General features: G+C 44.3%; 2 protein-coding genes across 6 annotated transcripts in view; one reads left to right on the top strand and one right to left on the bottom strand.

Annotated features, from left to right (window-relative positions):
* Positions 1-25775, bottom strand: part of LOC105684843 (protein numb) — a 55863-nt gene that overhangs the window by 13159 nt on the left and 16929 nt on the right. Inside the window, exon 1 of one of the 5 annotated variants that reach the window (XM_020851699.2) lies at positions 16762-16955. The exons of 3 other annotated variants lie outside the window; for them this stretch is intronic. Coding sequence is in view for 1 of the 2 variants with exons in the window: in XM_012398512.3 (XP_012253935.2) it covers positions 7692-7766 (75 nt within the window). In the remaining variant the exon portion in view is untranslated. Of the gene's footprint in view, positions 1-7691; positions 9789-16761; positions 16956-25775 lie in introns of those variants that run through there. One more of the 5 variants, XM_012398512.3, reaches the window with a different exon arrangement.
* Positions 17108-18365, top strand: LOC125499966. Its single transcript, XM_048650657.1, has 4 exons — positions 17108-17267; positions 17373-17564; positions 17685-17954; positions 18103-18365. Exons 1-4 carry the CDS (start codon positions 17223-17225, stop codon positions 18325-18327), a joined length of 732 nt encoding a protein of 243 aa, XP_048506614.1. The 5' UTR covers positions 17108-17222; the 3' UTR covers positions 18328-18365.

Here is a 25775-nt window from a genome sequence, read left to right as displayed (position 1 = left end):
AAGCGATCGCGATACGCGTTCTAATTAAGCGTGAGGTACTCGATAACGCCGAGTGACCCACTCCAACTTCTTCCCGTGGGACTGCGGGGGATTAAAAATGTATACGAAGCTCTTTCGCCTTTCGAGCGCGTTCCCATGACGATGACAACGTGGAGATAACTCACGACGAGCCACTGCAAAGATGAATAATAATTCACGTGGAATTCGCAGATTTTTCATTACACCTGATTCCTACTCGGGATCGGTTGGACTTTCAACGAACGCTCGTGGATTGGCTAACGCCGTATTTTTTTCGTCACAAATTCTGAAATTCAAAAAACCTTACCCCTCCAAAATGGTCACATTCATCCATCGGAACGGTTGTTCATCCAATTTTCATCGACGAAGTTGGCAACCTCGAAGACGACGAGTCACGAAGTGACAAAAACCAGAACAAAGACGCGTATTCGAATTGATTTCGGATTGATACCAACGAAGTGCAAGTCACCGATTTTTTCCGTCCGGTCGGATCGGGAAAACTGGGGGTGTTTTCGCACGATGAATCACAAGCTTAACTGCTTACCGGATCACGATCTTTGCTTATCGGAATAAAAAAAATAACGCCTGGAGCGACGGTGATAAAGGACATAATCAGCTTTATCGGCTACCGAAGTCGCTCGCTATCAAAAGGGATTACGCGCGATTCGGGCAATGGTGATTTGAAACGTCGATCATATCGTTAGTCACAATCGCGACGCGACGTTACGTGTATATACACAAACTTGTACGGAGATTCAATTCCGCGATGAGTGAGCGGAATAAAAAATCCAGTTTCCATCGAGGCGTACGGTTTTTACTGCGAGATAATAATTCATTCTCGTTTAACTAATAAGTCACGTGCCAACGGCGAGATTAACAATCTTTGTATACCTCCATAGATCTTGAAAGGAACGACTGCACACCGCATGCCAACGAACGAGTAGCAGCACGAGAATAGGAAAGAGAAGAAAAGCAAGAGTTGCAAAGCAATTAAACTATATACTGTGCCGCGAATCCGCACGTGCAGCAGGATATTACTTAGCTCGTGTGTTCCCCGGGAATTAATTACGTTATTTTATTACACGAGGATTATTACAAACGAGGACTCTCGGAGGCATTCGAATTGGCATTCTCGAAACAAGCTTCCCTCGCCTTGTCTGACGTAATAACATAAATTATCGATCTCGATGTAATGTGCGCGAGAGTGGAGAAATGTGCCAATCGATGCGACTGCAGGTTGCATTTTTTCGGGCCAAAGATACCGCGAACACCGGTGGATAGCGAGACCCCTTTCTCGCACCGATTTTCGTTCTCACCCCCGATCCCGCGTTTTCCAGTTTTCCATTCTTCGCGAGGAAAAAAAACTCTTCGGAAAACAAAAAGAAACCAATTAACTGCAGCGTCGCAGGGTGTTCCATATATGCGAATGTTAAACGGAGGGTACGTGTTTTGCAATCTGTATGCAAAATTGTTACGAGGCTGTCATTGTTGCCGTTATGATAATCGTCATTATCGTCATCGTACGTACATAGTCATCGACGCACCCATGAGTACCTACATTCACACCGGAATGCCACGAAGGTAGTCGCGGTAAGGATGAGTTTTTTTTTCCTACCGTAATTCACCTTTCACGCGACAAGGTTATACCCACATCATTGTAATCCGGACTCAAGATTCAAATGCAATACGGGAATAACTCGCTACCGTACGAGTGGGCATGCAAAGGTTTTTATCACGAAGATACAACATACCTACACATGCACAAACGGTCCGTTGGTCGGGCGTGACCGTATGTCACGTGACCCTTCAACCTTGTGCTGCATTAAATAACGCCGTTACAAAAGTACACACGGTTCCGTCCAACTCAATTATGTACATCCGTACGCCATTTAAATTTCTAAGAGGAGTGTCGAGCTAAACAGTTGACAAATATAAAGCGATACGGGGTCACGGATGGATCGCGGACGTTCGCGGGGGGACGGTCAAAGATTCAAACGAATATTCATCGATCGCGAACGAACGAAGGTGCGGTGATGAGTAAATTCGAAGCTCATCTTGCGAGCTTGAGGTCTCTCCAAGCCGAAATCGACTTCCGTTTGTCGTATAAAAGGGCGGCGGAAAACGTCGATGCGCATACTGATCCGACGTACCTACATATACATGATTCCCGGTCGGCCGTTTAAATACCATTCTGAACGGAAAGCGAAGCCTCAAAATAAAAAAGCGATATGAATACGAAACAGACTTAATAAGTTTTGGTCCTTCCCGTGGACTCGAGTGTAGAGAAAGAAATTCCCATCGCACATTTTATTTACACCGATATACTCGGATCAATAATCTTATCGTTATAACTTTGTGGGCTGTTTTCTTCTTTTTTTTTTTCGTTTATTACAAAAGCCAGGATGCGAGATCGGTGGAAATGTGGAAGTATGTGAGTTGGCAATGATTCATCGACTGTATACGTCGAGATAGGGTCGACGAAGAATCCTCTTGAGCCTGAGATGACGCAGACGCGTAGACCCTAAGAAAAGCTGACCATCTGGTTTTTTGTCACAGTATTCAACCTTTGATCGTTCAGAGCCAAGGTGAACGGAACGCCACCCCGCGCCAACAGTTAAAAAAAAAAAAAAAACTACCTTCGAGACAATTTTCTTCGTCCTATTTTTTTTCTTTCTTCCTTCTTACCGAAACCTGGCGTTACTTCCACAAATAAACCGAAGCCGAGAGAGAATCATCTCCGTGACCCCGTGGATGAAGGAATGAACACCGGAGTAAATTCTACCCGGATGCTTTCTTGCAATATTCATGTACCTCCGTCGTAGATGCGCATGTGTTATACCCGCACCAGGTGGAAACACAATCCACTGTCTCAGCAACGGCATTAAACGTACGTCCCATAGTCACCTCCGAACCCCTCTATAGGAATCGTATACATATACATAAAGAGACTCGAAGAGAAATTCCCTGGGTCAAACTGCCAGGTGGGGTTCGTCGACCGACACCAAAACCAAGGATAACCTCATACAGGCGGGTCCCCTCGTGTGTGCTGGTGCGTCATTGTTCCTTCATGTGAAGTCGGGAACTTTTTTCGCCGATTCGTAACTCCCGTGTTCAATGATTTTAAATTTTAAATTTCCCATTTCCAACGATTTCTATGACACACAATCGATTCGTTTCTAAAGATCTTTACTCGTCATCGAAACGAAGTGTCCGAAGAATTTCAATTCAGCCCGAATCCCGGACATCGTTGATCGTTTTCCAGTCTCACCGTATTGTTCGGTAAAAATTCAAGGCCAAGTAGAGGATATCTTGTATTTTTCATTCTCGGTGTGAACGTTTGATCGAATTAATGAGCACTTCGCGTCGCCGCTGGATTCAAGGCCGCTGGCTGAGAGCAGCGGATCGAAAATTCGGGTCCATCGATAAAACCGCGAGATCTTCTCATCCGCGTTCGCGACGGTGTCCTGCAGACATCCCGCGAATTAATTCTAAATAAGAAAACAGGTAAGACGAGGTGGACCCGTATTAAAATGAACAAATATATACGTGTCTACTTCTCATCTGATATTTGCTAAAAAGGTAGTAGTTCATGACAACGTACTACTTATACCGATACCTGCTCAGGTGAGCAGCGCCGTTCAGACAGCAGCCTCCTAATCCTTTCACCGTCTACGGGTGAAGGTGATGCTTGCGGCAAAGTTAGTAGCTCCCTTTCTGCTATAGTCCATCATCCGGAATACAACATCGGTATCGGTTTTATAGAGGATCTCATTGTACGAACGTACAACGTACGATCACGTATGTTAACGGCACGTATAGTGACAGAACCGATACAGGGCGGTTAACCAATCGCCACATCTCTCGGACGCGGTAGTTGACTAGTTGACTTCCTTGTAGATTATTCACACGTAATCGTACAAGTGAAGTTTCAACGTAATACGATCATCCGCAGTATTCGATGAAACTACTTTCCACGTACTACCCGTATACCTATATAGAATTCCGTTTCTCCGTGGTGGATTAATTTTCCTCCCCGGGTTTTTATTTCCCTCCAAAAATGGAACGAACGCACCGGAGCGCGAAGCTGATCAAGAATTTGCATGCGAAAGAAATATGATCGTTCGGAATATCCGTCGCCATCTTCGAACGAACGGAGGAACGCGCCGTTACTTAATTGGTAACCACTGGCACGATGCAGTTTGCAATAGCAGCCAGGTATAAAGTAGGTTCTGCAGGGAAACGGACGAACCCGGCCGATACGCGCAGAGCCAGGATTACCCTTGGGTTCGATTATACCTGAACCGAAACGATAGGTGTACTTATTTCTATCCTTAGCGGCGTAGACGACGAGGTGCAGCCAGCCAGCGAGTGCATAATCGAGTTCTCGGTGTTGTGACATCGCTGCAGTAGAGCTGAATCTCTAGCTTTCGATATTAGAATGCAACCGATATCCATGGGTTACAGTACCCCACGACGTTGCCGTACGTCCATCTACGAGATATTCGGCTACAAAGTGGGCCAAGTTCGCGGAGACGTCGTTCGACATTCGAAAATGTTTGGCTACAGTTAGGATTGAAATGAGACACATTCGGTCGAAGACTTCCCGTTCTCCGAAGAGTTCGTCTTGGACGGATTTTTGTTTTCTCTTTGGTCGGTCGTTTCGGTTAGAGAAACGAGTATTGGAGTACGCGGAGTGTTACGAACTAAGAAGGTCGTCGTTCGAAGTGAACCAACGAGTAAGGTAACGACGCAAACTCGTAGATGTTTCCAAGAAGAAACCAGTCCGTCTCCTTTGAAATTTATGAGGGTGATTTAATACTCGTTTGCCAAATGATTACTGGCGATTATCCGATTCGCTGCACTGAAAATTCTTACTCTAACGATCAGTCAGACATTGTATTATTGATGGGGAAATCAATGCGTGGATTGCTCGGTCGACCGCGCCGAAAGCAAAAATATTATCGGCAACCTTGCGGATCGTCATCGATCTCTGAGCGAGCAATTTTTTTTCCACCAGACCCGCGGGGAACGGTATAAATGCGTTTATTTCGTGAGCATTATTTTCCGAGTAAGTAATTAAATTACACTAAGTCCTACGGCGACATTTGTCCGCCTCTGTAAAAGCGAGTTTACCTTGTATGCAAAATACTCCGCAGTCTCGGAATAATTCAATAAATTCTATCGTCTGAGGGTGAATATTCGAACGGGCGTTTGTTCGCGATTAAGAACTTTAAAGGTCTAAGTCCGTAGCAACGATCGAGGGTGCATTTTAAAGAAGGTCGCTCAGGTTATGCGGAGTCAAACTTTTTCACTTTAGTTATATGCTATACTTTCATTTCGTAAAATACACGCCATACCTGCGCATCACACTGGGTTATTTGAACCGCTGTTTCCCGTTCACACAACCTAACTACGCGCCATACACGGGCACGTACGTTCGCATAGAACATATACAGAGAGATACTGTAACAGCTAATTTGTTCTCGAGTTACTCGCAGCATCAAATATGAAACTACTGGCGTTCTCCTCTCTGCAAATTAATGGCGTCACAGTCGGCGTTAGACGTCAGAATAAACACCGTCACATAACCAGCCCTTAAATGCGTATAACGTATTTCGTACATCACCCCTGCCGTGACAATGTCCGCGACAAAGTGACTGATTATTTCCCGTCTACTCCGTGCTCGTCGAGTTTCCAAAATAATCATTTCCAACTCCACTGCTCGCCGAAGATCCGCGAACACGTGACTTTCGTTCGTCCTGTTTTACAGTTAAATCGGTAACCGTAAGGTACGCCATGATCATGGTGGTTTCATACAACGATTGTCGCAGCATAATGGCTGGTATATTTCCATACCCATGCGTGTATTTGAGAAAAGGGAACTAGGGGTGGGATATGCGCACAATGTATGAACCGGCTGCCGGTCGCTGATCGATTTCGTATTTCTTTAGTCACGTGTCGTCGAGGCACTGGCGAACGCGTAGTTTTTCGCAAATATTGGCAACCAACAGGTCATTGTGCAGCGATCGCGTACGTTCGTCCATTATGGATGAATACGTGTTATATTTACCGAGGTTGTTCACCGGATATTCCGAAGAACTGCGTGGGCTCCATTGGCACGTGGTTTCCAAGGTCTTTCGCCATTCGAAAGAGATAAATGAAAAAATTAGCAACAAAAGCCGACGGTAGAGAATGTCAAAATTGCAACAGTTGCGCCGAACTTGAAGTGCGCCCGAACACGTATATTACGTGTTGGATCGAGATAACGCTGAATGTGAGAAACAAAAAACTGAACAAATTAATTCAATAACACCGAGTTAATGGTATATTTGGGCGTGCGCGACACGCACTCGCAGTCCAAAATGACAATGAGCGACTGTAATAATGAGCTTTCTGAGGATACCAGCTACATTTACTTGTTCCGCCTTATTCCCATGGGCTCATTGGTGCAGGCGATATCGCAACGTCCCCAGCGAGTTTCTCCCGCTTTTCGGTTTATCGATTACCACTTCATTACATGCAACGCGTTGCCGTTGTCGCCGTACAATGAATCATCGCGTTTCCTCAAAGATCTCTGCGGTCATCGGGAGAATGTAGCAATTTGATGATTCAAAATTATTTCACCGTGTGCTCAATGACAATTCGAACAACGGTAAAGAGTCACGAGTAATTACCTGTTCCAGGTAGCTAACTACGGCGTTTGCATGTAATCAGATTCCTGGAACGCATACGTAAGGTACATAATGAACGATTCAGTTTGTAAAATCATCGGAACGTCGGCGCTCCGCTGTGCCAGGCAAGTCCTGAAATATCCGAGTGATATTTTAGAAAAACTAAACCGACACAACGCGGAGATCGGCTAGAGGAGGCGAACAGCTGCAGATCTCGAATCCCAATGGGATCCTAAAGGGGACCCATGGGCCGTTTTTTCAAGTTCTAAGAACTCTCCGAACAGTGCAGCAGCTGACGCACGCGCCACACCTTGGCGTGTAAAAATCATTTGCCTATGTAACTGGCCGTTCGGACTACGGTATGACATGATCGAGATTCAGCTCAGCGGATCCCGTTGATCGAATATGAGAAAGAATCGTACAGTCGAATGAAAAATACGAAACTGCTGCTGCTGCAAAGAGTCGAAACTCGAAATAACTCCGAACGAGATACGTGTATATTATATATGTTGTTTTCAGTTTACATTCCACGAAGAAGGCGCGCGCCTCGAGTACATCTGTGCAGCACAGCGGCAGCTTCAGCTTCGTATATGTACAAACAAATGCCTCTCGGGTCGCTTTCTACGGCCTCAGAGGACCAGTTTGGGTAATCTTGCTTCGCCTCGTGTTGATACCTAAGTTGGTACAGGAACTTTTTTTCCTTTCTCTGTCCCAAGATATCTACCTAAAACCTTCGCATGATGATTTCTTGCTATGGATTCGATCGTGCCGCATACCTAAGTCGTCGATCCATGATCTACGATCGTTCGCTGAAACCTTCTACAAACAATTGACCAGTCTCGTTACGAACACTCGTTATCATTGCCGACAAATGGCATGCCTTACAACGGTGACTCGTCATTCGACGATCATGCCGTCCGAATGCAGGTACTCGAAAGTGACCCACCCATTCGTTCACCGTCTCCACTATCTAGTTTCGATCGAAGAGATTTTCAGACCTACCGATAATCGTAGACTGTTTCCAGTATGGGTAGTGGCTCTTTCGAGCGGTTGGTGGGCGGACGGATGATTCCCCATTTTGAGCCGATGTCTTCGGGAAAGATAGTAGGTAAATATCCAAAGAACAGGTAGCTGGTATTCACGGGTCCGTAAGTACTAGGTAACAATATTTTTCAGCCTTCTCAGGGACGAAAGTATACAGGTGCATCAGCCTTTGCACGTACTGCACTTAACTATGCGGGCATTACTCGTTCCCGGTTTTAAAAACCGTTGGAGTTATTTATCCCCTTTCTACTTATTTGCACTCAACGAAGGGTTTGTTACGCAAGTTCTCACCGTACGTCGATGTAACAGTCATAAATATTTCAAATATCCAACAATAATCGGTTTGATTACAGTACAGGTGATCGGAACCTGGGTATGTCGGTATCGCATGTCGAAACAACGCCGTCGAGTTCAACGGCCTGATAGAATTAAATCCGCACAGAAATTAATCGAAGGAATTAATCGCACGATTATTCATCCACCTAACACTGGTTTCACTTTCTTCACCACTGTATTCTTCTACTACTGCTATCCAGGCGGGATCGGTGAAAATTCGAATTACGATTTCACGGTACGCACATTATTTTCACAAAACTCCTAACGTGGACGTCGTCACGCACTCACCACGGGCGGAAAAGCAGCACGATTCCTTTTCGATCGCTCACAAATGAAGAAAACTTTCAACGACGAGAACGGAGCGTTGAAAAAAAATTTCCGCCCACGATCGAAACCCGGAACCCGATCCTCCGATTTCAAAAACGTTACTCCGTTGCTCCGCTGAAGAGCGTCGAAGCCATAGCGAGCTGCTAGCCGGCCGGCAGGGCTTCCTTCTCGTACTGAACGGTCAAACTTGGTTCACGCAACTTACGTTCAGCTGACGTCACAAAAATCTACAGCGAGAACGACCAGTTTTCACCACGTACCAGACCGTTTCGAACCGATGAAAGACCTCGGTGTAATTCAGTCATACTTGACGCTCCGACTGTACCGGTTTCTTGTCACTTGCTGAGAACACCCGAGGTGCCTTTGGCTATGCGTTGTCTTCACACGATTCACGATCCCCTCGAACTTTCATCGACGATTCTCCTGCATTCTAAAAATTCAATCGTTTATCTTATCCCTCTCGAATGAGGTGGTATTTTCCTGTTTGAATTTCGATCACGAACTGTAATCTGGAGAAGAGATTCCGGCGGTTTATGTTTTCGATTTCAGATTCATCTCAACTATGAAAACGAGACGATGTTCATTTTCAGATGACCGTTTAATCGTTCCATTGCATTGTGTTCATTAATTACGCATGTGGGGTTGGCATAGGTGGTGCTAACAGTAAACAGCAACAGCTGTCATAAACCTCTGCTCTTCAAGTTCCCACGTTTGTCCGTTGGCAACGTTACGCTTGCCGACTTCCGGCGACCCCACCGGAACTCAAAAGTTCGTTTGATATCTTTGGAGGTGAATTAATCGGATCTCGAAAGCGAAATTCGTTCGCGCTCAATTATCGATCGGCAATCGTTACCGAATTCCACTTTCCTCACGGTCGTTTTCAAACTGTCCAACTTCCACCTGTCGTTCGCCAACTTTGTTTCATTTATTTCGTTCGAAATTATCACCTGTGGTATCCCTGATTCTGATTCAGGTATTCGATGTACAATTGAATTTCAGATATCAAGTATCTCGTTTCATCACATTCGCGTTTAGTTCCGGTCGTTAGTATTTCATAATTATTTTTATCCGTCAAACGATGACACACAATTGCGAACATACAATTACGATAAATAATCTTTCCGAAGGCTGCGTATCGCGAATCACTCGGAGTAGATGAAAAAAAAAAAAACGGAATCAAAAACGAACACCTCAACTCGATAAAGTTCCCGCACACTTTCACCCGCACCGGAATCTGACAACTCGCGCGCAAATTTTTGAAACCGTTTTCATCCGAAAGCAGGATATTTCGCGTTCGGCAATACGTTTGTTTGCACTTTGAAATTATCGACGCGCAATTAAATGACGGTTGTGCCTGTAGCAGCGTTGAAACCGCGCGTTCCCCCCAAACCGAAACCCGTAGGACGTATGGAGGAACTCGCGCGCTGCACAACTCGACGATTCAAACTTGCACGAGTTCAGCCCCTCGTAGCGAGAAGTTTGCGTGGCGGGGACGGGAACTGAGAGAGAAGGGAGGAGGAGAGGTAAAAAAAACGGGATGGAGATAGGATAAAGGCGGCTGAAAAAGAGAGAGAGAGGGATTGAGAGGGGAGGAGAGAAAGACGGAGATAACGGATAGCACGGCGTTCGGAAGGAGAGGCCTGATTACGCCCGCTGCTACATCTATTTATAACAACCACGTGTACGCGCAGCTATGCGCCAACGTTCGCCGATTGTGCATGACTCTGCGTGTTTATCGTAAAATTATCGCGACCCAGGTTGTAATTCGTGTAGGAATCGAGGGAATCGTCACGATTCGATTTGTCTGTTTGTATTTCGAAAAGTTTACTGAGAAATATCGCCGAGTTTTCAGGGAGCAAACACGGCGTGCGACGGGCACCAGAAAATGCGGCGGGCCTCGGCTAGCGTAAGGGTGAATGGTGGGGCGAGCGCAGCTGCTACGGCAAATGGTTGTACATCTGCCGAAGAACAAGAACTGCATCCGAAAGCCAACGTTATAAAGCTAGAACATCGCGGCTAGTTTCTCCTCGAGCTCATCCGCGAAAAGGTAATAACTCTGCTCCGCTGGGTACGGAGGAGTGAAAAAATAGAAATTGGTAAAAAATGAAAGTAGAATGAAAAAAAAAAAAAATCAACTATCCAGCGGTAAAAAAAATATTCCCAAGGGGTAAAACGGAACGAGTGAGGCTGAGAAAAAAGTGGAGAAAAACCCTGTATTAAAAAGTACGAGCAGGAAGCACCGTACCTCTTTGTACCGGAAGCCAATTATAAAGTGGAATGAAAAATCTGGAGAAAAAATATTCACGACAAAACACAGTCGTAACCATAGTTATAGGCGAAGAACAACTCGTCTCCCGTGTCGGTCCTTTTTTGTTCATTCGTATTCTTATCCTTTCTTACCTCAGTTTTTCCATTGAACCGTTCGCAAAATGAGGATACTCCGCGGCAATTTCAGCGAAGCGTTGAAAACATCGAGTGTAGGACGTGACCCTGGGCAAAAAAAAAAAAGGGCAGAGAAAAAAATCGCACCCCGAATAGAAAGAGGACGAGAGATGCGAAATTTTTTAAGCCGCGATCAGGAATTCAGGCAGCGGGTAATCTCCGTTCTCGGGAACGGTAACGGGAGAATTTCATTTTTGAAAACGGTCTTGAACGCGCGTTCAAAATCCGTTCGTCCCCGAGGAAAAGGAAAAAGGATCTGCCGATTAGTTCGGAGGGTGAAGTGGGCTGAGCCGAAGGTGTCGCCTAACGGAGATAGCAGCCAGGAGCCCCAACCCCGATCCTTCCGGGATACGTCGAAATATTTTGATCGCGACGATTACGGGTCTTATTGTAGGGAATTAATGGTTTTCGGAACAAGAATTTCAATTGTCGAATTTTTCAAGGTTGCGCACTTTGCACCGAGATGACTGGATTCCATTGGATTTCGAAATCATTTTCGCCGATTCCTCTTTCCATAACGATACGCGTGGTGAGATTTTGTTTTGACAGAAGGCTAACCACCGATCTGCGGAAAATCGTTATAATCGTAAATCCATGGAGAGATTACGAGGGAGAACCGGGGGCCGACGATAGCGTCGATTCATAAAGCTGAACGTTGACAGAGGTGATTTGTAGTTCAGATACGACCGCAGGTATAGATGTAATTGGAAGTTAAGCTCCTTCCTCTATTCTGCGCATTGAACCTTACGGTCTACCGGATTAACAAAAGCGAAATTCACCTACTCATCTCCAGCAATTCATTGTCAGCCATTCAAAATCAGTTATTACCTAATTAACAGAAGCATCCGACGAGCTGCCATAATTATTTTCCTGGATACCGAACGGATAATTTCATATATAACTTTGCCCAGCTCATACGAACAGTACACAACTTCGCGATACGTCCGTCCCTTCGTTAAAACTTTTCAACCTTTGTCGAAATTCTAATAAGGTAAAATTTGTGGAACGTGATGACGCATGAATCTGATTATCGACGATTTTCCTCTGCGTTAACAATCTCATGAGAGAAATAGATTTCCGAAATTATAAAATACCCACCTGAGGCGCGGAGCCGCCGATCCTTCGTCTCCAATCATAGATATCCTTCCAACGGTCAAGTTTCACAGCGGTCATTCCTACGATCCGTAATTAGACCGAATCGAGCATAAAGAAACAATTATAATTGCAGCGGTCTTCTGATCGTTAAACGTCGCTTTTTTGACGACGAAATAAGTAAGCATCGGTAGTAAAACTCGCGAACGCGGAACGACGCGATTACGCTTATTTTCGGATACTCACTGTTCCGTCAAAAGTCTGCTCTCGATTGAGCGGTAACTGACTACTTACGTAATATTTATAGAAGGAACCGCAGTAGCCATTTGATCAAAACCAGATTCAACGAGACAACTGGAAAGATCAAGTTATGTCTTGACGATCCAGACCAGACTCATTCATTGAAGTATTGAACCGACGTTAATTTGCCCTTACCGCGGACATTACGGCACTTCAAAACGAAACGTGAATGATACAAATGAATCGATTCTTCATTGCGTCGATTAATTCTGCGATTGCAGAAAATCCGGCGATTCGCTTCGGCGACTGGAAGGACGATATCATTGGTCCATATTTTGTACATCAGTCGAGATTCGCTATCGTTAAAAAAATGAAGAAAGACGAAAGGACGTGGAATAGTATCGAGGTATACGTCAACTACAGGCAAAATCTGAATCTCGCGATCGGTATTCTTATGGCAAACTAATACGAAACTCGACGTCATTACGTGACGCAGTCTCTAACAACGCGTCGTACCTGTTTGAAAATTCAAATTTATGTGTATCCCAGCGTACGCTATTCTCTCGAATTGATTCCAGTCACATACATTTCGAACGGGAGAGTATTTCAAAATAAGACACCGACGGTTTAGCGCTATCGCTTTGAAGTGGATTCGAAGGAAGGAAATAACTGGAAAAAAAACATCAGTTTCCAGATATTATTGAATACCTATGAGCTAATCCTGGATTTCGACGTTCGATTTCCCGTCTAACTCGATTCGTTTTCGATATGCGGTGTCTATTTTCTTCGGAATCTTCAACTGCAAAATTCAGTAACTGGAGACAATTAAACCTGATTGTAAAAAGTGATACTTGTATCACCAACGATGCTATTAAAAAGTCCAGGGATTCGATGATTAGATTCCCTTTAAATATCGTGAACTGAATTAAAAAACAACTCGCAGTTCCTCCGCGCTATTTGTTTATTTATTTGTAACCGGGTCATCCGAAAGTGCGTTTGGTATGTATATTGAATTATGGATTCGGTAGAGAAACAAGAGACGAATGCGTCAAAGTGCCAGCTGCTGCGCGGAAGGTTTGCCTGCCGGATAATAAACTGGAGAATTTAATGTTCTCCGCATATAGCCGAATCCAAGTTTCGAGCACGCCGCAGCTGCCAAACTTTGCAGACTCCGTGATTCTGCTAAGCTTTAAATTTTACCGTCCAAACATGACGTGAATTCGAAATGTTCGGCTTTATGACATCGGGGGTAAAATCTGATCCCGACTTCACGTCAACCGAGATGTTGACTTACTTCGTCTTCTCGCACCGATGTAGAAACTTGTTGGAATCCGTTGTGCAATTTGGTATCGCCTTGAGTCCAATAATTGCCTAGAAGAGGCGATACTCTCCTATACCTCTATTTGCACCCATACCTGTAGTACCAAAGAAGACATGGAAGAGATGACGTAGTCGTACACAGTTATCGTAGCTTTACCGCGAAGTCACTTCAACTTTGACGGTGAATTAAATCAATGTATTCGCAAAAGCAACGTTGAAATCGGACAAAGCACGTGTCGTGTACTGGAAGTTCCCGAGTACCAAACTAGTTCCGAAAACCCATTAAATATTAAACGCAAAAGTGCTGCTGGGTGGTTTCAATCCCTCCTCGTGTCTCACCGACGTTGTGTCCGGCCGTTGATTGTGCAAAACTTTTCGCCGCTCGGCAAAATTAAAAATCTTTTTTCTCCTTTTCTCGTCGTCAAATCCTATTTTCCGCTATAAAATAATCGCTGGGAACTTTTGAATTACACGCATCGTCGTTATCAACTCTCACGACTCACGGATATTATTATGTTACGAATAAGAGGTAAGAACTGAAACGACGCGTATGACGAAGCCATATTTCGTACCTCCTAATGTTTACTTCACCCCATCGGAACTCCGGAGCGCGGTACAACGAATCGTGATATCCGTATCCAGCGAGAATTCCACGTGAATCCCGAAGCCCGTGAAACCATATGGTACTATAGTTGATCAAACCACATGGTAGTGAATTCCCATAAGTTTTTCCCAACAGGTAGGCGACATGTGTTACTCGTTAGAGAATTACAACCGACCCCTCTTCACCAACGCGTCGTATAGGTGTACCACGCTATACCGCAAAACTGTGTCGTTCACTTGTCAAATTCGATAATGCACGCAACCCAACGATCGCAAACTGATTCAGCGAATTGGATACCATAACACGATTTGCAGAACGATAATCGTTGTTCTAGAATTCTAACAATGCGCTTGAGTTTCCGTTCAGTTATTCAAAACCCGCGAAACTTGCAGGTTTTCTCCTTCGCTGCGACGTATTATACATATGAGGTTAGCACAATTATGCACGTCCGTTAACGAAGCTGCGGTAGCTGCCTGAGAATCTCATGTCAAGGTCGTTACCTCGTTCACACGAGAAATCCTCGAAGAAAACCGTTCGGACGACAATGGTGAACGAGGTGCACCGTTCAGCGAATGTAAACTACAAATACAATGCAAATTAGCAGGTGAGAATTGGCGTTACTTCGAATTAGGTCATTCGTGTTAATATTTATTCGCTGGAAACAATTTGCCGAACGAAAATATCAATTCAGTAACTGTGCGGATAATTCTCACGGTAACGATGTACCGTACGGTGCGAGATGGTGAAATTTCAAAACCGGAACGCACCTCGTTCCCCGGTACGTTCAAATTCACAGGCGGAATCTAGTTTACAATTAAAGGCGAAAAATGTAGATAAAATTTCTAGGTTCCTGAGGGAAACAAAAAACACAGAAGCACCTGGAACGTCCAGCGGGCATCTGGTCCTCGTCGGCGGTTTTTCTTTCGCTTTCTCATAACGCGCATCTTTCATCTCACATCGGGGAAGAGCACGTGCCCGAACAGCTTATACGGCCCCTCGATACGCTTCGAGCCAGTCGTTCCGAGACCTGCATGGCACTTTGGGTATCGCGTTACTTTCCTGTTCCGGCGATAAGCGGAATTACGTGTTTCGGTGGTGCTTCCGAACATCGTGTCACGTTAATAGACATCCCGTTGGAAGAGTAACGATCGGTGTGAATTTCCCGAGGTATAGTCGATATCGATGAAATTCAAAGATCCGTTGGCCGTTCGGGTGGATTTCCCATTTTCGGACGGTTACGTATACACCTGGCGCTGATTATTCCATTCGATTTCATACACGTGTGTAGTTATCGAATAAAACTGATGAATCGAACGAGACGATCGAAACGCTGCAATACACGCCGCGGTAGTCAGCGTTCTCATCCCACGGGATGCGAAAGGATAAGAAATCTCGCATCGATTGGCGTTTCTATCTCGAAATTTTGATGCTTACATTCTTCCCCTATAGGTATATGACTGTGACGAATGTGAAATGCATCCACGTTTCTGTATGCGACGTTGTAAAGAGTTTGGCGCAACGCCCTTATCACGGGTACCCTCAATTACGGGGTTCAATGACCGGCGATCGCTTGAGCCGAGATGTGTGGCGCGCACATAGGTACCCCGTTTACAAAAGGGGTGCTTTCCTAGCCGTGGGGCGCTTGTTATAGTTCCGGTCACGGTCTGGCTGCGCTAAAAAAACTGGGGATATAAGATCAGACTACGGACGGTTGCGTATGGGGATGCCACGTGACAAAAAAGCAGTTAAAGGGTAGTTTTACAATGATTTGTCAGTCCGGAGTATCCTCCCCGGACGAATTTTTTTATCGCAAATTTGGCTCAAGTAACATTTCATGAAAAAGCAGTGTCGTGATGATTTTTTAAACGCCATCCGAACCGTATCCAGTCATGCGGATATCCATTGAAATTGAATATAGTGAAATAATATGTGGATTAACATTGATGCGGATTTTTGTTCAGTAATGAAAATTACGCCGAATCCGCGTGTCGTGGATTATTGAAATCGTATACATTGATTTGAAAAGGTGTATGAACAGTCTCGAATCTATATTAATTTTTATTGGTATTTCAAGGCTCTATTAGCTTCCATCTTTTTGATCGCCTTTACAAACGGAGATTTCTGATTTTTACCGTTGGTCAGAGAACGGACGCATAACTTTGCTGCATGTCTGGTAGCCTATCCGTAGGTGCCTGCTACGCATGGTCCAAAGATCACGCGTAAACCAAACACGAAAAGTGACTTCTACCGCAAGTAATTTACTCCTATTGAAAAAAACTGAAAAGAATTTGGCACTATCAGATGGAAAATCTCATAAACTAGAACACAGTTTGTTTCGAAAATCGAATACAAGTTGAAGTACGAATGTAAATTTGTATAAAAATTGTTACACAAGGAATATCACGAGCGTTCAAATCGTATCTGTTATGATCAATTCAATTATGATTACACCTTTTCGATGAAAAAAATAAAAAACGTACCAACTGAATCGTTCAACCATATTGATACAACGCAGCGTCACGTGATCAAATATTATATCTCTACGCGTGGACTTTTATATCGGAAATAATGAACAAATTCGATGGAAAGTTTCGTGCTCATTAATTTGAGGACCTAGTTCAACTGAAATCTAACTGAAGTTCAAGCTGACTAAATAGAACATCATACCTATTCGAAAAGCTGTGACTGGTACAAAAGGTTTTCGGACGTGACCATCTCTCCCTGTTGGTAATCTCCCCCGGAATCACCGAATACCAATTTTCCGATTTTCCAATTGGGCCTGCTTTACCTAAAAAAAATAGGATCATGCTGTATGTGTTTTTCCTCAGTCAGTATCGTATCTACGCACTGTTTGCACGAATAATTCGATTGAGTGAACATACAATCATTGATACATATTGAACACACAATAATAACGCACGCACGTGACGCACACAGTTAAATTCCTATATTGATTTTGAGACCCTAAGCTTGTTTGGAGATTTAAACAGGTGTTCAAAATGTGCCGGGTGATATTTCTTCGATTGTCGTTATAAGTAATCTCCGAAAAAATTACAAATTCAGTAGGTGTTCACCTAACGTAGATGTAACGAGTAAAACTTCTTTGCGAGCGTGTAATCGCGAATAATATGGCTAAGTTCGCAATCGCTCTGTGCATCCTGGCTACTGTCTGTGTGAGTATAGATCAAAGTATGAAAAAGAGCTAGAAATGATCAAGTTAAGACGTAATTCAGGAAATCGGTTGCGTTCCTATTTTCATATACTCTTTCAATTCGCAGGGCACTCAAGCAGGCTTCTCCGGCTTCATGTCTACGTTGATAGGCCAAGGCCCGGAAAAGCAGCTCAAGTCGTTGACTGCCAAAGCTGAGGGGAGCTTGTCCGATCTGCAGGCGAGTTGGTCAAGATACTTGAAGATATCATCCGACTTGCTGATACTGATCGAGGATACCGCGAACGATGCGATAGAGCGGGTAATTTTAGTTTCGAGCGAATCGAATGGCCGAGACTTATCTCGACGATCATAGTCAATGATGATTGAGCGGCGAGCGTAATTATGAAAATTCCTAATCAACGTCTGATCTGTCCGACAGTGCGTTACGGAAATGAATGAACTGTTCGCTCGCGGAAACCTATCAGAGGCGGACATCGCGTTGTGCACCAACACCACCGAGCTAGAAATTATGCTAGCGAAAATCACGGACCCTAAAGCAGACTGCGTCGAGGCAAAATCGAGTGAAGTTGAGGCGATCTACCACGAACTGACGAATCAATTGCAAGATCTGATCACTACTTCTAATGACGCGTTGGCATCGATAAAAAGCGAATGTGGCTTTTGGAAATTTTACTCCTGCCAATCGAGAGTAAGTACTCCAAGTGTGGGATGTTTTTTTGAATCTCTTTCCGTTCTTTGTTTCCATCACTTCGATAATTTTGCGCAGTAATATTTGTTCCATTCTTCATAAACCAATATCGCCGTAGCGTATGTACTAACATTTGTATGTTCGTTAGATCGCTCAACCAGTGCTGAACAAAAACAAGACAACCGTGAATGATTTGATCGCCGAGTCGGAAAAGATTCGCAAAGAAATCGCTGAACTGCCTAAAAAACTACCAGACTGCTTCGACACGCATGCCCTCCAGAGAATCGTCGTCAAACTATCGGCGGTATACGCGGATGCCGAGAAGTGCATGAACAATGCAAAGGCCAACAGTAACGCTAAAATTGTATCGTAATCATAACCGTGCCAATATTATTTAATCAAACACTGGGATCATTTGTTCTCCTTTCTTTCTTCCTTCCTTTCTTCGAAAGAAAAAGAAACCACCTCCAGATTTTGAGTCCAGCGGTTCCTCAACTCCTAGCTTCGAACGACCCGCGGTACGACGCTGCGCACAAGTAGTGTGTCGCCGTTCGTGCGATTTGCGAAGAATTTGATAATGTTCCATTTGCTAGTGATTGCGCACGTTGATTACCGAGAGACGTGCCACTATTCATTGTTACGCAATTGGGACACCTCGGTTCCAAGGGGCAACATGGATTCGAAAATACATTGAAAAGTTTTCAAAGCGCACCGTTGCGTTAGGGATGTAAGCGAGGTAATCAGACGCAATCATTCGTTGCTCGTTTCAAATTTTGTTTCCATCTTTTTTCTCTTTTCGCCTCGAATGTCGTTAAAATTCTGCCGTGGTAGGTAATTCGCGAAACGATTTTCGCAATATCTCCTCCACCCGGCGGAGAGTTTAGAATGGGTATTCCCACACGCGACAGACGTCGGGAAAGCACTGCCTTCGTCCGAGGACTGGCAAATTCAGATAACAGCCTGTAGCGGCAACAGCAAAGTCACATCTCCCGATTTCACCGGGCGGAAGGTTTTCGCAGACTTATTCAATAGGCCAATTGAAATCAGCACGCGAACAGAAATTCTGAAATTTCTCGTGTAGCTACTACAGTGCGACGTGCGAATATACTAAGGACAATGACGACGTGATGCTACTGCCGAAATCCTGAGAAAAAAACATCCGCATCAAAAAGAACACTTGACTCTCTAATTTTTGCGATGTGTGGCATATGTAGAGCGAAAACCGGGAGGATCTTATGTGGATAACGGATGAAGAAAAGTTTCGCTTTATTCTGTAGGACTACAAGAGGGACCAAAACTAGACAAAGTAATTTGATCAAGGTTCATAAGAAATACTAAAAGTTACGACCCTCTTCAAAGTTCAAACGAGATCACCCCTTTGAAAGCGGAAGTCTCGAGAGTTAACAAAGTTTCCGCATAGCGCACCGGCGAACCTTATGCGAAATGTCTAATTTTCTCGGGAGCAAATTTTATACGAAATTGTTCCCTCGAATAATTTCTGGAAAATTCACTTCGGAACACGATTCAAAGTTAAATGATCTGAACTAACTTTTCAGTTTCTTCCTGATAAAAATATGGAAGATAATTCCTTCTTCTCTGTAAAACAATCGAGGAGTTTACGAGGAATATTTCGAACGGCCAAATAAAACGTCGCGCACGGATTGATTTTATCAATTCGTCGCCTGAAAAATATTCGAACACTTCGCGATCCGCGATTATCGAAGGAAAGCTTTCAGCTCGCGATTCGTGGAGCTTTTCTCAAATGAAAATAGAGCACGGATTACGATACTAGGCTCGCAATTGGGTTATACATTACTCTTTCGTAATATATATGGGTAAAAGTTGATTGAACGTGTGAAAAAAAAAAGAGATTGATTCTCAATCTAAGAAGGAATTGTCCAAATTTATCGGGTTTCACGAAAGCGAAAAATTTGGAATTTCCTTGTAAAATCTCCTTGTCCACATCTCGTTCAAACATCCTAATCTGTGAAAAAAGCAATCTGTTCCACGGGCCAAATTTCTCTAATTTTTTAAACAGCGATCACGCGATAATGATATGATAACGCTATTGACATTTTTCCCTCTTATCTTAAAAAAAAAGTGTCCACTCTAAACTCGCAATGCGATCGAAAGAACTCGCACCGAGCGAAAAAGCTCGAAACTGTATGAAAAATTATCAAGCGACGTAAATCCAGAAATTCCAAATCACGTTTCACATCATAGAAATAATTTCATTTATCAAATAATGAGGTGTGAACAAGATTCATCAAACGTCGAAAAATTGTATGACGGCTTCCGACAACCCGACTGCTGCAAATCGACGATTGCGCGCACTGTGAATCCCACGAGAATTGTTTCAGTTGCGAGAAAGTCTAACGAGCTGCGCAGCGCAATGGCAGAAATGGAAACTTACTAGCGAATGTTCGAGTAGACTCAATGATCGAACTCCAGGACTGAATGATCGGAATTTGGTAGAGTTGACCGCATTAAAATTGCAAAAATATTTTTTTCCCCGACCAATAATTAATCAAAAAGTGTAGCAAATAGCTATCGACGTTGGAGTAAAAGTGAAAATTATCGCTATGCTTTGTGGAATCTCAGTTTTGAAATAGTAATGCGTTTCCATGGTACTCAGTTTAAACGAATTTAGTGCAGCAAAACAATTGATGGGGTCAACGAGCGAAGATTAATGCCCACGCGTTGGTTTTAGTATAGCTTCCGTTTGAGCAACGGCACAAACGTTTGTGCCGTTCATTGAAACGCCACATCATGGAACGTCACCTTCAACAATTTTTCAAATTGAATCAAAGCTCGTTGATCGATGTGCCAGACTGACGAGGGCTACGCAAGCTTACAATTAGCGCTCAGAAAGTATACAGATACACCTCTAGCAACATTCGGTACGTGAATCACTTCTGCAATTCGACACTCGACAAAAAAATTGTCATCAGCAATTTTCGACCGACGTGCGTACCAAAAACTGAAACACCGTTCAATGAAACAATTCCGTTCCTCAATTCAGATGCATGGGCATATAATTGAGTTGGTGAGGATTGAAAACAAGGATAATATCGTCGGAAACATGACTTCGAGGTGTTTGAAAAAATGATTCATCGGCCAAAGATCACCACTCTGTGAGCCTGTGAAAATATATTTTGCGGGTTCAGCGTTTGCGAGGAACGGTTCGCTGAACTCGCGTTGGTTAGCGACCCGAACAAACGCGAAGGTTTGACGGTTTCGTAAAACTCTTGGCTAAAGTTGGCTCGGGCGACGAGCTGTGACAGCGGAGGTTCAAGGCCGCCAGAAGGTCACGCTCGAGTCACCAAGTGGCGGTATATCTCTACTCGTTTCCTGTTCGTTTCACGCATTACGCGTACCTTTCATTTGCCCAAGCTCCGATGATATTTTCGGTTCAACCGCGGGTTAACTTGTGAATCTGTAATATTTCAAAGAAATTCTGTTCGCGAACCACGACATCTTGTGTCCCATTTGCTGGCGAAGGAGAGAAAAGAGCACTTACACCGCAAACGAAGGAAGACTTGAACAAAGAATTTCTCCGCGATGACGAATGTTTTGTCTCTGTACAAAGTGCAATCGAAACCGCGAGCCGGTTAACGTTAACACAAACATCAGGCTAGGAGTTGAAACTCCTTGAAAAATTGCGAACGTGGCGTCGAGTGAAAATATACTCGAAAGATTCCGCGGGCGTGATGATTTCAGGTGTGAAAGAGATACCAAGCGGAGGTACTGACCGGTTCATACAACTATCGCCCGAGTGGAGAAGGAGGCGGTCGACAGTCATGTAAATCTCATAACCATAGAGACACGAAACCATACTCTTGAAAAGTATCCCCATAAACCGTGAAAAACAGGCATCTACGCATATTATGGTAATGCCCGTCGGGCTCAACGCAATTTACCTCAAAGTGAGATGAACACCCACCTTATGGCGCGTGTTCTCTCAAGAAGAAACACGCCCTGCGAGCGAAGGGTGTGAAAAGCTGGTCGGCTGTCTAGTCGACTTACTTGTTAGCGAACCGCTTTCTGGGGTGTGGTATCTCATTATCACGTGCAATTTACCGTATGTCAAATAGAAAAGAAAAAAAAAGGAAAATTTGATCCAGTTGACGTTTGAGATGGGTTTCGGTAAGAATGTCCACACGGCTTGACGAATATTATAACTGTTATGGACCAAGTTTTCAACTAGTTCGACCGGGTTCGCAATCGATACGCGGACGTATTTCAATAAACTGCAACATATGGAAAAACTTTGATCCGAAAAGTCGTGAGAAACCTTTCGAAAGTTCGAACGCACGTTCTAGAGGATAGGAAACCGGATGGGGTTTGTCCCTTCATGGGTCCTAGGCGATATCTACCGTTGCCACAATCCGCTCGACGTTCGAATTTCGAATATTATGGCTTCTCGCCGCGCTGCGCGACTCACCATTTCATAATACCGTATACGATCGGGGGTTTAAGTTTCAACCGAGAGTATCCATTGTCGGTAGAAATAGTTATCAGGGTAACGTATTACCACCGATTGTTAAACCTCAGGAGTCCTGAGCTGGAGGTTTCTGCCGAACAATCTTTGCCCGCGATTGCAGCCAAATTAATCGCCTGAACCGAGGAACCAAGATGGATGATGTATAACATCGCAAAATCCATTACTGCGTGGTACACGTCTACCATTTTCAGCCGCTGTCGACCAGGCGTACGAAATGGGTGGAATAAACATGAGCCGTGCAATTGACCGGATGTCAGCCCGACTCAAAAAATGTGGGATCTCATCTGACCCCGTCGCAAAAACAGGAGTTGTCCAACTCCAACTTTTGATCAAGTCACGAGGGACTGCCAACCGCACAGCATCCAGTATCCCCATTTTTCATTCCATTTCGGGACGTAACGCGTTTAGGGAAATGTGAAACGTGATATTATCCCGGGACAGGCTCAAGGTTGGCCTTCAAGTTCATCTCCGAAAGTATCATTCGTTTATTCATTTTGACAAAATTTACGTACCCTTGTTACGATTTTACCGAATAATTTTGAAAAATAGGACCATCGCGTCCTATTGAACTGTTTTGGGTAATTCAGAAAATTTCGGTGACGCTGTTTTCGTTATCTCATGATACGTCGTCTGAGCGTACGGTATTAAAAATGATATCTGCAGAGGATGACGGGCCGCCTCACATACGCTTTCGTAAACACGGGGAGATATTATCGCAGCGACAATGAAGCCTGGCGGCGTGTATCGCCCACTCTTTTTATTTGCACGCGATACACTAATCAGTAGGTACCTATTTACGACGTGGGAGATCCGACTCTCCGTTTCAGAAGGTACGACGATTACACGCCTGTTACGTCGTATTGAAGACGGATCGGCTTCCGGGCGGTCCAACACTTGCGGCGCGTTTGCTCTGATCTAACGCAGAAAATTAATCGGACGACGGGTCCGAAGATTCGTGGCACTTCGAATCTAGTCTATCTGTAATATTTCAATTGGCTCCCAATTACTCAATTAACAGTTCAGGGCACCGACGTTGCTTCGCTGACAGCAACGGTTTCCGTACCCTAGCTAATCGTGTAATAGAGCGACGTAGATGTACAGTGCGAGAATCAATAGATTTTTATAGACTGCACTATCGTCTCGTCGAGCGAGCTAATCGACGCCGTGAGGAGTGCGCTCGATTGAAGAGGAGCCTTGAAGGGATTTGGTAGGACGTAATCAGTTTTACTGCGAAAATGAAGAGCTCGTTCGTGCTGCGGAGATGAACGTTAAGGACGTAGCGACCCGTCGCCTCTTCGTCCTAATATTGCGATAAAACTGTGCAGGGAATCGATGGATAAAGATTTCAACGAAACACGGAGTAAGTAACCGGTCGGAACGGAGGAGGCGCGAATACTGAGAAATTGGAAGTGGGGAAAAAAGTAAATTTCCATCCATTCAATTTACAAAACGATTCGGCGACGCCGGTGTGCGGAATATTGAATCTCTCGGTTCGCTTAGGGACTTTGAGAATTGAGGAAGTTGTCTTCCGTTCCATTAGACCACCCCATTTTCTTCTGCCGTGCAATCACATCGGTTCGCAAAGGTCGACTGTACATATTATATACGTAGACGGTAGAGTCAAGTTATCGCTGCAAAGAATAAATAAAACAAGTTGCCCCCAGTCGAAAATCGCGCCAGTTTTTTCATCGTACCTTCCGCCGCGTTTTACATCACAGAAGTGAACAGCACAGCGGAGGAGATAGCGAAGGCCGTACTGTAACATGGTTGCACAAATGCATCCTAATGAGCAATAATAATCGAGGACATTACACGAGCTGTCGCTGCATCAGAATCGGGTTGCTGTATATATCATTGTTATCGTCATTAACGATGTAGCTCCGTACGATACAGAGGATGTTACGAAGCCTGTGACAACGTCGCACGGTAAACTAATTACACCGAAGATTATATTTCCCCCGAAATTACTTCCCTCTCATATTCGCACCGCGGGGGAATCTTCGATGTCTATGGCTACAACGGAATCCCCATACTTGCACGATATTTCGCATCGCGCTTCAGAAATGCGCGCAATATGAGACGGGCCTTGAAAATTTCCGTCGTAAATCCAAACGAAGCGATAAAACGACCATTTCTTTTTGAAAACTGCGCAAATACATAGGCTATTATTATATTCAGAAAGAATCGCTGATGTTCCCCACTATAGAACGAAGTAGATAAATTTCGAGTCGCATACTTCGACATGGTAATGAGTTTTCGTTCGAATTCCGCGCACTTGACAACTGAGAGAGGGAGGGGGGGGGGGGTGAAGGTCTAACGACGCGTGTATTTTCAAGATGCACGGGGGACTCGCCGCTCGGATAAGGGATAGCGTAAAAATTGTAGGAACGTAGTCTGTCGGGGCATCGGGGGTGAAAGAGGAGCGAGCGGTCTTGAGGGAGTGGTTCCATAGCCGGCGCGTGATTCGCAGCATCCCTCCAACGCCGGATCAATACTTGACGTAACCACTGCGCGATCTTTTGTCGGATGCGAAACAAGAAAAAAAAAAAAAAAAAAAAAGCAAACACATAACAAAATAACAATGAAAGCAAACACTGTACGTTACACGTAGACGAAAAACGGTAGATTGATCATAACGCGTGCGTACGGTTATGCGGCGCATTTTTCCACCCGGAACTCATCGCGACCTTCGATTAAATCGGGTGCATAAGGGAGGTAAAACTCCGCGAGGTCGTGTTTTTGACGGTAGATTACATCGCGCCGTGTCGTGTGATCAAAACAAAACACAAAAAGGTCATACAGTCGACAAAGCGACATAGCCAAATGATCAATTCGCAAAGTGCAGAGGTCATCGAATAGCTACGAATCTTCGATGGGAATGAAATCGTCTGAAATATCGTGACGCAAAATAATAAATAATACCGCAACAGCTGATGCGCTCGGTGAACTTACGTCGCGCAACGAAAGAGCTCGGCTATGATGAAGCATCTGGAGCGGAATTGTTTGTTTCGCTCGATTTGTAGCGAAAGATAGACAGAGCAGAAAATACACCGTGTAGAAGAAGGAGGGAGTGAAGAAGAAAAAAAAGATAAAGGATAAAAAAAAAAAAAGGAAGACGAACAGAAATTCACCGGGTAAACCCAGCCATCCGTACTAACGTGAATGTTGATCAGCGACGAACCGACGCGACGGTGTTACGTCTGAACAGAAGCATTTCGCAACATAATCAGATTAAATATAGATACGCGATATGCATGCTAAATTATAATTGTACAGATAACGGTCCAATGGATACCGAACTCAACCGCAAAACAGAC

Source organism: Athalia rosae, chromosome 2, assembly GCF_917208135.1.
Source record: "Athalia rosae chromosome 2, iyAthRosa1.1, whole genome shotgun sequence".
In the NCBI taxonomy this organism is placed as follows: Eukaryota; Metazoa; Arthropoda; class Insecta; order Hymenoptera; family Athaliidae; genus Athalia; species Athalia rosae.
The sequence above is the reverse complement of the archived record's forward strand: the minus strand, read 5'-3'. Positions and strand labels throughout refer to the sequence as shown.

Coding starts and splice junctions, on each gene's coding strand:
- LOC125499966 (XM_048650657.1), top strand. CDS start 17,223: ATGGCTAAGTTCGCAATCGCTCTGTGCATCCTGGCTACTGTCTGT. Junction 17,268..17,372: donor GCATCCTGGCTACTGTCTGT/GTGAGTATAGAT, acceptor TTCAATTCGCAG/GGCACTCAAGCAGGCTTCTC. Junction 17,565..17,684: donor CGAACGATGCGATAGAGCGG/GTAATTTTAGTT, acceptor TCTGTCCGACAG/TGCGTTACGGAAATGAATGA.